Source organism: Archocentrus centrarchus, chromosome 15 (assembly GCF_007364275.1).
Source record: "Archocentrus centrarchus isolate MPI-CPG fArcCen1 chromosome 15, fArcCen1, whole genome shotgun sequence".
Taxonomy (NCBI): Eukaryota; Metazoa; Chordata; class Actinopteri; order Cichliformes; family Cichlidae; genus Archocentrus; species Archocentrus centrarchus.
The window spans coordinates 24,449,739-24,462,872 of NC_044360.1; the positions used below are offsets into that span (position 1 = coordinate 24,449,739).

At 41.2% G+C, this 13,134-nt stretch overlaps 1 protein-coding gene across 1 annotated transcript in view; it reads right to left on the reverse strand.

The window, feature by feature from the left end:
- Positions 1 to 4,696: 4,696 nt before the first annotated feature.
- The window catches only part of plpp4 (phospholipid phosphatase 4), a 42,796-nt gene continuing 34,358 nt past the window's right edge, over positions 4,697 to 13,134 (reverse strand). Inside the window, exons 6-7 of the mRNA XM_030748495.1 lie at positions 6,539 to 6,709; positions 4,697 to 4,957 (exon numbers count right to left, since the gene is read on the reverse strand). Of these exons, the coding sequence (XP_030604355.1) occupies positions 4,749 to 4,957; positions 6,539 to 6,709 (380 nt within the window). The 3' untranslated portion in view covers positions 4,697 to 4,748. The remainder of the gene's footprint in view (positions 4,958 to 6,538; positions 6,710 to 13,134) is intronic.

The window sequence follows — 13,134 nt, forward strand, 5'->3', positions numbered from 1 at the left end:
TGAGGAAACTTATTCACAAGTGGAAAACATTTAAGACAGGTGCCAGTCTTCTCAGGAGTGGACATCCCAGCATATTCACTCCAAGGTCAGGCCGTGCAATGCTCAGAGAAAGAGCAAAAAAAAAAAACAAGAGCTACATCTTAGACTCTTCAGGCCTCAGTTAGAATGTTAATTGGTAAAGTTCATGACAGTACAATTAAAAAAGACTGAACAAATATGTTTTGTTTGGAAGGGTTGCCAGGAGGAACCTTTCTCTCTAAAAAGAACAGGGCAGCACGGCTTGGGTTTGCAAAATTGCAAAGGAAGAGACCACAAGACCACAATGTCCTTTGAATATTACTATATTGTTTAACATTATATAAAGTTAAATAATGATACAAAACAATATGAAAATGGGGGTCTGGACCAGCTTATAATTACTACAGGCCATGCCTTTGAGGCCAAAGTCAAAAGTCAAGGGATCACCGAAGACTGATTGTGAGGTAAACCATGCCAATTCATCCAAGAGTTGCAAAGATTATATTGCCAAAAGTATTTTGACCATTCTTCCAGAATGGTCCTGCTTTGTGCACTGGTGTGCAGACATGTTGGAACAGGAAGCAGCCATCCCCAAACTGTTCCCACAAAGTTGGGAGCATGAAATTCTCCAAAATGTCTTGGTATGCTGAAGCATTAAGAGTTCCTTCACTGGAACTAAGAGGCTGAGCCCAACTCCTGAAAAACAACCCCACAGCATAATCCCCCCTCCACCAAACTTTACACTTAGCACAATGCAGTCAGACAAGTACCGTTCTCCTAGTAACAGCCAAATCCAGACTCATCCATCAGGTTGCCAGATGAAGAAGCGTGATTCACTCCAGAGAACACGTCTCCACTGCTCTAGAGTCCAGAGGTGGTGTGCTTTACACCACTGCATCCGACACTTTGCATTGTGCTTGGTGATGTAAGGTTCAGATGCAGCTGCTCGGCCATAGAAACCCATTCCACAAAGCTCTCTTTGCACTGTTCTTGAGCTGATCTGAAGGCCACATAAAGCTTGAAGGACTGTGATTTTACGTGGCCTACCACTTCATGGCTGAGTTGCTGTTGTTCCCAGTCGCTTCCACTTTGTTATAATACCACGAACAACTAACTGCGGAATGTTTAGTAGTGAAGAAATTTCATGACCGGACTTGTTGCACAGGTATCATCCTATCACAGTACCACACTGGAATTCACTGAGCTCCTGAGAGCGACCCATTGTTTCACAAATGTTTGTAGAAGCAGTCTGCATGCCTAGGTGCTTGGTTTATACACCTGTGGCCATGGAAGTGACTGGAACACCTGAATTCAATGATCTGGTTGTGTTAGTGAATACTTTTGGCAATATAGTGTATTTCAGTGTGGTGAACTGACTGACCAATGTATTTGCACTTTCGTCATTAGCAGGGCTAAAAAGTATTTGAGCTGTCACTGACATCAACCCAATCTTGTTATGAAAAGCAACAGGCAGTCGTAGGCATAAATATGTTTATTGGAAACTCCCTAAGCAAGGGTGCAACACAGCTGGTGCAATAAAGCACAAAACACACTTTGAACAGAGTTCTGCTTGCACTGTGCAATCTGATGGCAGGTCCGCTGAAGCATTAAAGTATTTGAACTGAACGTGGGTTATAGCTCATTCATATGTCTGCTACTGCATAATCTAAGATTGTTCATTTGCATATTATAAGGAACAGTGTATTAATAGCTGCTAAATACAGTTTTTTAAATTCACCCCTGATCCCTCCCAATCCTTGATTCACTTTCCCGTGATGCCCCCTTATGTTTCCTTCATCAGAACAAACACAGACCCCAACAACCACACAAGATGCCTAAGGATCCTTTGATTCTTTATGGACAAGGTTCACACAGTTGCAGTCCTTTATTGTACATAAAGTATACAAATAACAAAACACAGCTCAAAGAGTTCTCAAGGCCTGACATGCTTATTCATAGAAAACAATCTTCTCACGAATGAAACTGGCATGCCATGAACTAAGATTCTTTTGTTTTTCTTCAGACATCTATTCATGATAGCTGACAATCATTTCAATATTCTTCAATATTTTTTTATTGTTATTATTATTATTATTATTTTAGTTTATTTATGCCTTCAATCCTTGTGAAGGTGAAACATCTGGAACAAAAATAACTGAGGGAATGAGCACTGGTTGCTGTAGAGCATCTGATTTAAGATAATGAAATATTTATTTTAACTTTTCTTTCTCTGTAAAAAATGATTGAATTCCATTTCTGAGTGACACATTCACCATTTGAAATAACAGACACCGACTGCTACAACAGCATCTATAGCACCAAATAAAAACAAGCCGTTAGATGATTTCTAGGATAGCAGGGAACTTAAAGGCCCTGTTGAAAGAAGTGAAAAGACTTCTGAACAATGTTTTCCCTCCGATATACAGTCCCACCTAATAGGAGAAAACTAAATGACACAGTACAAACATCAGACTGCCATCAATCAGGCAAATGCAGGTATAGAACGTAATGTATCTGTGTCACAATCATTTTATCTCAGAAAATCTGCCTCACAAAGCCAGAGTCTCACAGTTATACATCTGCAGTCATGAGTTGAAAGACTCTATAGGACCAGGGAAAGGCTCCTTTCTTACAGTCAACTCTCAGAGTCTCAAGTCCCGTCACAGAGTCTGATGTGCAGTGTCGAGCACCTTTTTCCCCTCTGGTAAAACGTTTGTTCTTTGTAAAGTTTAACGCTGTATTGCATCATTGCGAGATCGGCCTTGTCAAACGCAGCACACATACATATGCACACGCATGCGCACACACACGCACACACAAACACTGTTTAAAAGCTGCCAATGGGTTGCATTTGTGATTCAGGTTTAATTGTGACACATTTAAATAAATGATGTATAAAATGACTTTGATCAGAGAGAAGCTTTTCTTGTCTACCTTTGTGCCACGAGCCAAACTGTGCCCAGAACAAAGTGAAACAACAGCCGAAGGTACATCTGATGCTTTCTACCAAAACCCATGTGGCGACAGACTGTGGAGACAGAGGAGTGTAAAAACAGGGCTTACTAACTTTGTGACAAGATAAAAAAAAGAAAATTACTTTCTACATTTGGCTTGCTGCTCATTCCATACTTTTGCAGGTGCAATCTCCACCACCACCCAACACCTTGCTTTTTAGTGCAAGCATATTACCTTTGCTTGTTATGTAGTGTTTGGGTTGGCGCTAAACTAAAACCTAATTTTACCATTAATGTCACAGCAATAGAAAAAAAAAAAAACAAAACACATAGTAACCAAGGCAACAAAAAAAACCCATTATCTCTAACAAAACTTGCAAAAGGCGAAGAAATTGCTTTGTTGATGATGATAGGGAACCAGTAATCTTGGTGTCTGGGATTTCTGTTAATAATGCAAAACTGGGAAAAAAAACAAACAAAAAAACAAAAAACAACAACCTATAAATCTTTGGTGTCTGCTTCAACACACTGTCCTTATATTAAGAAATAATGGAACTTTAATGGATGTTAAATACACCAAAATCACAGTCCTGGGTTCAGATCTGCCGCCTGCTGAATACTAGATTGTCTATTTGTGGGGCTACATTAGACTGAAAGCCATTTGCGATGCATGGGCAGTTCGTGGGGCACCGCATGAAGTTCTAATGCCCTCATAACGAACAGTGGCTAACTGTGCTTAATGAGGATTAATGCAGAACTAGATTGGAGATTGGAGTGCCTTTCCCGACACACTTCTGCCACAGCATTCCCATTTGGCTGTCACTGATTGCCCTCACTGAGGGTCCACGTCCCCGTGCAACCTCTGGGAACAGGCGTTAAATGCAAGGCAAGTGAAAAATAGGGCTCGATGGCGACAGGGAGAGGAAGAGGAATGAGGAAGTGGTGATATGTAGGATTTAAAACCCAAGAGAGCAGGAAGGAAATTGAATAATGAAAAAAATATATTGTTTGTGGCATGGGTCTGTGCTTCCCCAAGAGAGTATTGGTTCTCTATTTATCATTATGTTGCCAGACAATAATAAAAAAAAAAAGAGTAGAGGTATGAATATAGACTATTCCTGCATGTCCTTTAGTTCTAGGGGACCACATTGGTACCCTATGAAAATGCAGCATACGTCTAAAGGTTTCAGTGAAACACATGGCATGCCATTTCATTTCTGGCATGCGTTGCTATAAGATTCCACAGTTTTTTTCGAAGTGCGACATACACAATAACATCGGTTTGATTTCATGGTTTGATTGCTGTGACATTTAATGGGATCTCCTCAACCGCCTGTCCCACTCCTTTACAACCAAGCAATAAATATACTCCAGTATAAAGCAACCTGCCAAACACATCTCTCATTACGCAGAAAGATTCCAGCTAAAGTCGGCAATATTTTTCATCTTCTTTCACAGCCATTAGTAAGACATCTCCTCAGGTTTTCAACATGTTTTTGTTTTCTCTTCCCTCTCTGTGGTGATGTCCCATATTCGTAGGTTTCTAGCATACAACACATCTAAATATAGACTGTAATGGCTGTTGAGCAAAATCAAAGAAAAGGAAAACAGAAATAATGTAGGTGTCACCCAGGGTGAGGCGTAAAAGAATAGAAATGCATGATGTGTTTCACTGTCCACTGGAATGTATACAAGAGCCAGTCAGTCACTGGGAAGGGGGGGTGGGCTTGGTGACTTGGTGAAGGTGTTGGGGGTAGTGTCAGTGGTGGCCACTAGTCATACTGGCCCTTCAGTCAAGCCTTCCAGGGGAAGGGTGGTGGCATTATCAGTGGGCTGCGGGTCGTCCTGAGGATGCGAGGGTGCGTGTGTGGCGGCAGCCAGGCTGGCGTAAGGCAGGTGGCAGTCCATGTGCAGAAAGGGTGGGTAGTGCTGGCGGTAGCAGATGTACGCAAACAGCAACCCGATCACTCCTCCAACAAAGGCGTCTGCAAGGCACAAAAACACATATATTTTAAGGAATGCTTGAATAGCTAATTTTAGCCTGCGTGGATGAAATAAAATAACAAAATTAGCACAATTAATAAGGCATTGATGTATGTGTTGTCATACTTATAGTTTGGAGTTTGATGAAAGTAACTTGAAAGGGAAAGTAATGAATCTGTTCTGCTGAGCAGCTTCACTTGCCTCAGGACAGGCTCTCTGTGTCACTTTGTCATATGCTGAACAGGCTTGTATTATACCTAGCTGCCTTTAAGCTATAATATATCATATAATATCACACTGCCATGGTGAGTATTAAGTCTATATTGCCCCGTATAGATCAAAATGACACAGCCAGCTGGTGGCTGAAGCAGCTCGAGTAGAGGCTTCCACCATATCAAAATTATGTTTTTTTCACAGGTCTCCCTTTATTTCGTCCTTCTGGGTGAAATGAAAAATATTGTAACATCGACTCCAACCATTCAACATCTGTCCAAGGCACGAGTTTGCTCCGCGAACATTTCATCGACTCCTGTCAATTGAATTTAATAGACTGTGACTTGATGCAATATATTAGTTGGGTGGCCTCATTGAGACGGTGATTGGAAGGCCAGCCTTTCCCCCTCTGAGGACAGAGGGCACCTCCAATGTGAAAGAGGATGGTGAGAAAATTAGTATCCATCAAGAATGGTGTCGCGGCCTGGCTAATGGCAGTTCCCAGCTTGTGTTTACAGTGGGAACAGATTGAGCCCCCTCGCGTTTAATAGCCTTCTCTTTTGCTGCGTATTTACAGTTTGCTGAGGAGAAGGACAAGAAAAAGTAAAGCCAAGAAACACAATGACACCTCAGAAAATGATGGGCTTGTCTTGAATTGCTGAAGGTTCTTAGCTTTTCGTTGTTCTAGTCCTTTAAATGGCCTATTTTAGAGCTCCTGCTTTCCAGGAACATATGGCTCTCTAAAACTAATTAACACCATGTGATAGAACTGTCATCATATTTTCACATATCCTTTTACACACCTCACCCACATATGCATTTGTTCCCTTCTGCACCCCTCCATCCCAGGTTCCAAGTCTTTTAGTAAATAAACGAAAAGGAAAATATGAAAAGTATAGCAAAGTACAAAAACATGAAAACCCGAAGCTTAAAATCATAATCTTCTTCCCATGCTGCTGAATGACATGTTACTGTCATTTGGTGCAGTTTTCAAGAAATAAACCCTTTCATTATGCAATAGCTGAAAGACAGCCCTCTAAGACAATTTTAAGCCTGTCAGGCAAACAAGCAAACTTCCCAGTCAGACTTACCACATACCGCTGCACTTTCTACCTTCCTCTCAATTTGTCAGCTTTGGTGATAAAGTAAAAACTTGTTGTGATTACTGCAATACAGCTGTTTCAAGCATGGGCCTCATGAATTATCTGTATCATAATTACAAATGTGCCTTGAGCCATGTTTGACTGAAGGAGGCTCCTGAACTGCAATCCTTTTCTAGCTGACACAAGCAGAAGACACAGCATTTGTCTGGTAATAACTCTGAGAAATGCAGGGAAATTATAATCATGTGTCTAAGCTGTCGGGCAAACCTTGCCAGTGGTGTTTGTAGTCACAGGTCCGGGATAATGCGATCATCATGGCGCTGTAAAGAGGCAGCACCATAGCACAGAGACGCCAGCTGCGCCCGCGACCCTGATCCGTAAAACACTGCAACTTTCCCGCCAGGTAGAAGGAGGTGAAACCGAGACCTGAGAATGCAACTACGGGGCAGACAAAGAGAAAGGAGAGAAACAGATCAATATTATGTTATGTACAACATTAACTGTCATTCTGGTCTAGGCTGAAAATTTGGTGAAACAACATTTGACCAAGTAACACGGGATCTTTTTCTAAATGTATTTATGTATATATTTCCTTGCTAAAGCACCAAGGGAATGAGTCGGTCACACAAGGCCTGAAGACCAGCAGGGGACCCCCCCTGGGAAAATGTATATTCTCTGACGACAGCCAACTAGCAAATAAAAAATTTAATTTCAGTCATTTAGCGGTTGCTGGAAGTTGCAAGAATTTCAGATTGCCATGTGGGGTCGCTGACCGGCCTCTCTTGGTCTGTGTGACTGAGGCTTTATTCAACTTGTTGATGAATTATCAGGCCACTGCAAGTGCAAATAAAAGCTATCTAAAAAATCTTCAGTAGAGTGCAACACAATGACACTAAACTAAATGAAAAAATAAATAAATGGATCAGGGGTGTGGGGCCCAATGTAGACTGTCTATTTAAATCGCTCTGGCAGTATATTTATACAGATTAAATGGAAAATGGACTAGAAAGGCACCTTTCTACTCAACTCAGTATCAAAGTCCTTTCTTTCTACAAGTCCCATTTTCACCCAATCATGCACACCTACATTCATAAAACACTTTTATTTGTGCCTGAGAGTGTTCTACACACAAGCACTCAAATTCCAAAGGAGGCATCGGGGCCAACTCAGAGTTCAGCACCTTGCCCGGGGATATTGTGGACTGGAGGAATCAGGGATCGACTCGCTGACCAGCTGGCCAACATGTGTAATAATAGAACATTTTTAGAAAATTTCATGAAAAAAAATGATAGGCATTTTGCAGCTTGTCCATTGTAAACCTTTTCAGAAGCAGAGCACATGTTTCTACAGCACCTTTAGCTACTTTCAATAAAATCAATAGAGGTCAAACCTCCAGCAAAACGTGTAGTGTACAGATGAACCTTTTAACCTGACCAACGCATTTCAGCTTGTGGTCTTCATGGGGATCATCTCAATGTGGTCATTATGACTAGATGGTGTTGGAGTTTTTGACCTCTTCCCACTGACACCCACTCACAGGGTAACCTCATAGAAACTGCAATCTCAAAGGCTTCTCCTAAAACCCTCTGCAGGTGCCTAGGAGCAGGTGGAAGCAAGCAGCAAACTACATTTACAGAGCTAAGCACAGCCCACACACTGACGGAGACTCATTTAGCAATTTGCATACTCTTGCAAAGTGAAGTGTGCACGTGGCATCTATGTGCGCATCCCACATCAAAAAATTAGGTTCCTAATGACTGGTCCTGGTGAGAGTGGTGCAGGAGCTACCACTGCACCACTCTCACCTCGCAGCAAGAAGATTCTGGGTTTCAATCCATCAGCCAGCTGGGCCTTTTCTGTATGAGGTTTCCATGTTCTCCCTGGGTCCTCAGGTTTCCTCCCACAGTCCAAAGGCATGCATTGGTAATGGTCTAAATGTGCCATACATTAGAAAGTCATTGGATTAGTGAGCCTTTGCAAGCACTGCTTCACAAAAAGAAGAGAATATGCAAGTCCCACATTATACCTCTCAGGAATGGGGTAGAGGTTATAAATGACATACGTATCCAAAGACATCTACATAACAGTGAAAAATAAAGCCCTGAGTAAGAAACAATTATGATTGAGCTACCTGCCATGCTATGCTAAAGAGACCACCCCCTGTTTTAACTGCTGTTGTAGAAAAAGCAACGGTCTAATTATAAGAAATAAAGGTTTTTTTTGATGGAACCATTAGTTTTTGTCCTGACACAGGGTCATTAGTTAACTGCTACAGCAGGCCAAACAGCACCCAACCTCACCCATCAGATGCCCATTTGTCACTCAACCCACAATCTGGCCTAGAATACTAAGGACAGCAGGACACGTGTGCAGCCTGTAGAGAGAGAGGAAATACAATGGGAGTAGAAGGATGAGGCAGAAAGTCCAGCTGTCCCAACAGCTCTCTGTCTTCCTTTCAAGGATGAGTTGGTGCTATTAAAAATTCTGCATTTTACATTGGACAATTTAGACCAGTACACTGGATGGTTGGTTTAGGCTGATATTAGGTTTATTTAAAAAGTGCTATGTTACACACTGTCACCCACATCGGAAGTTACAGATATATTGTAGATTGCTTCGCTGCGTCCTCATTCAGAATACTTTCCAATATTAAGCTCTTTGTCTTTTTTTTGTTGGACTGCTCACAATGTATCTTCTTTTTGCTAGCCAGCCAATTTACCCATCACATGGTCTAAATGTCAGTAAAAGTGGGAATAGGTTTGAAAAGTATGCTGGGGTAAACTGGATGCCCAATTAACGCGAGAGAAGATGCAGATGCTACAAACAGAATGATGCTTTGGGTGATGTACAGCAGATTTAAGAGGCTCCTGGAGGAAATGCATGCCTGCACACTATTAACAACACATTGTACAGACAAGCTTACTGGAGCCTAAGCTTTAAAGTGTACTAGTTGTTACTATACCTAATGGTATATGCACAATACACTGCACATAGTCAGCATTACCAAAAATGCATTACATTTGTGCTGTCTGGCTCAACTGAGTCCTTCTGCTCAGAGGTTATGAACAAGCCATCCAGGATCCCTAAGCTTCCTTCACTGCCCATCAATCTCACTTCTGGGCAACCTCACCACATTTCCCATCACAGAGCAGCTCACACCATTTATTTTAATAGCTTTAACTATAGACAAGACAATTACATTACTCACTGGGAAAGACAGAACTAAATTATCAATAAACCACAGACTCAGACGTTAAAATGTTCAGTCAGCACGGTCTAACTCATATTAGTTTACCAAGAAAAAAAATAATCATAGACTTCCAATATGTCTTCTCAACTTCTGGAGAGCAGTTCACTCATTACAGCAGTTATGTAACACTTCAAAAAGGGTATGACCATGTACAATTTCATAAACATCCTCTTCTAAAATCATCACCCAACTGGAGGAGCCACCCAGTAAACTTCTTCTAGTGACAGGCACATATCCACTTCCTGAAAAGGAGGTCGGACAGGTCAGAGTCAGAGAACAACTCCCTCCTGATTTGTAGCAATTTGCTTCTCTACTTAAATACAAGACCTTATTCATAACATGTGGATTTAATACATAAAACATTTAACTACAGAGTTTAAGACAATGTAGAAATCCTCCAGACAGAAAACAGAGTGACTGTAGACAGAAACAATATTATCTAACCTTTTTTTATAATGTATTGATAGAAACAACAAATATGAATAAATTAAATCTACTACACACAAAGTTTATGTTTGTAGACACAGCGAGTCACGATCTTGAGGATTACAGTAATAGAAATGTTTTGGCGGTATGAATAATGCATAATTAGGGACAGCAAGCATGTGTTTTGCCCAGGCTGACATAGAAATGCACAAATACATTTCTAGTAAAAATTGGCATTTATGACCAAGCTTATGGGTTGTACAATGGTTTAATAACCACTGAGGGATGTTCAGGACAGAGGACGGAGCAGAGACCAAGAAAGACGGGGGGGGGGGGGGGGGGGCATCATGGTAACGAATCCGTCTCATTCATTTCAAAAGCTTTAAAAAAGTAATACCCCTGAGACACAACAAAGATGCCTAATGAGAGTACTGAGTGCCGTGTGATTGCCCTTTTTTTCATCTTCAAACAAGCACAAGGTTTGTTCAGAAGTTTCAAGTGAAGAAGAACCAACTTTGCACTTTTTTTAAAGATAGCAGAAGGTTATTTATTTTTGCAAACATGCAGAAATATTAAAATACACCACTAGTGTACCAAAAAAGGAAAACTCACATGAAGGGAGCATAACCTGCAGGCACGCTAATCAAGCTGGACGGCATCATACACGCTTATATGCCTTTCTCTCCTCACCTCATATACCAAACTCAGCCTCCCAGTTTTTTTTCAGCAGCACTGACGCCACTGCCCTGCATCGCTGCCTGCTGTTTCAGTGCCTCTGTCACCCCAGCATCCACTTATAGGTTTGAGGGTACTGGTGTTTTTGATTTTTAATTGTAGCTACAGCTTTTTGAAGATGTGGTGCGGCAGCAAAAGGAGGTGGCAGAGCAGCATGATAAGTTGAAATAATGAGATAGAACTTGGTAAATACGTAGGAGTTTTCCTTTAGGTTCTCAAAAGATTTGCACAATTATTTCTTGAACAAAGGCAACATTCTTGTATCTGCTTTGGGTTGTGAGTGAAACATCTCAATAGTTGGACAGGCTGCCATGTGATCTGACACAGAAATGTTTCCCACAGGTAATTACTTCATGTTTTACTTCAGTACTTTGGTCCATGTAGAAAAGCTGAAGCTGAACTTAGTGGTAGCTCTGGCAGGCCACAGTCCAGCTCAGCCAGCAATCTAGGCTTCTTGGCTCTCTGTATCTGCTAGCTTGCCATTTCTTTAATTTCCTTGGTGGGATGAGCCAGAGACACTGATTATGTTTGCACTTGGGATTGAACCTTTATATTATCCTGACTTTCCACATGCATACTAGATGTATAACTTGAGGGGAAAAAACCTTTTAACCCTTATTTTTTTTTTTGGCAGTCATCAAACTGTGGAAGCATTTTTGTTTGGTTTTTATCAGATTCGACTAGTGATTATATACATGCAATTTTTATATCCCTGTGGCTACTGATACTAAAGGTATAGCATTCTCTCTGTTTATTAGGATAGTGGCTTGATATTGCTAGACATAAGTAACTGCCCCGGGGCGTCACCAAGATCACTGCAAACTAACTTGTACAAATGCTTTGCTTTGATCTGCTACGCATCAGCACGTTAATATTATTCCAGTCAGTGTGTTAATGTCCAAGTGGCTGGGGTTGAGTCATTATACACAAACTTTACACTACACATTTATTTACCTGTTATTGGTGCTGTTATAGCTTCCATCAACACCACACTAGAAAATGGAAAATTGCAGAATTCATATTATTATGCTTTCCGTCTCCCAGCCTTCCTCACACTCTCCCTGCTGTTTTGACACTTGACCCTTGCAGGAACAAGTGGGACACAACCCCGACTCTCACAGAAGTAATGCATATTAATTAACCACTTGAGCATGGAGACGGTTTCATCCATTAACATACAAAAGCTCAACAGAACCTCCTTATTAAAGCTGTATAATTGCTCCTTCACTCTGCACTGAACTGTGTCTGACTGTGTCATTGCAGAAATATGAGGACACACTCCTGCAGAAGCGTAATTCTCCCTAGATATTCAACTAATATGATGGACATGGCAAGCTAAGGCTAATTTAATATAGACAGTTGTGCATAAGTGAAAGAAGCAGTAGTGGAGATGTGATTAGGTCCGTCTCTCAGGATTCATTTAGGAACTGGAGAGGCTGTAGATGGTGAGATGGCAGATGGTTTTCAAAAGTGTTTATTAATTGATCATATCTAATGGCTTAATATTCACAAGGGGAGAGTGGTGAGATGATGAATATGAAGTAGACAATTACAGCTAATGCTTTAGGGCCTTGTTGCTTTATCACTGTGGATATTGGTGCATTGGATTCAGGGGAGTTGCCATTTATCTGTTTGTTTTTCTCGTTTCTGGAACCTGTCTCCTCCAATTTATGCTATTTTACTTCGCTGCGAGGCGAAGAAAAAGAAATCTAATCACAGGGAACGTGAGCAGCTTCAACAATTTTCAAATACAATAATAATAGTCTGTGTGCTTTAAAAAATAGCTGTCAACAAACAGTTGGATCTGATGTATGTGTATATCTTTGTCCTGGCTGATTCTGATAGATTAGTTTCAATTGCATTTTTACCATGCATCCTGTAAAAAACAAGCTGCATCTCTCTGACTGCATTTCTGTGTCTGTGTGTGCAAAGCAGTTTATTTTTTCCAATGGTCTGTGTGTCTGGCTTCACACAAGCCAGAACTGATGTTGTGGGACATCCAGATGCCATTTTAAACAAGGCTACACTCACTCTTGTCTTTTGTCAGGCCTTATTCTTCTTTCCCATGCCACATTTCTCTGGGTAAAAGCTCTGTAACTTTTGCGCGGTCCAACAAGCAATGCCTGGCGAAAAGGGACACAGACGGGAAATTGGATTTCTTCTGCTCTCTAGATGTGCTAGTATATGGGTGCTCCCTGGGTCCCCCGTCGCACTCGTCTCTCAATCACTTTCTTACTCACTGTGCAACAACATAAGGCTATTAGAGCTGTCGCATAGATGAATGTAATCCATGCTCAATGCTGCAGTGAATTACAGAGCATCGTCCCTCTTTGCCATGTCTAATGGGACAAAGCCAGCACTTCAAAGCATTCCTTTCTTAAAGCAGGTGTTTGAGAAGCTTTAACATTAACATTATGCTAAAAATATCCATTTCAAATAATGCCAGTCCATG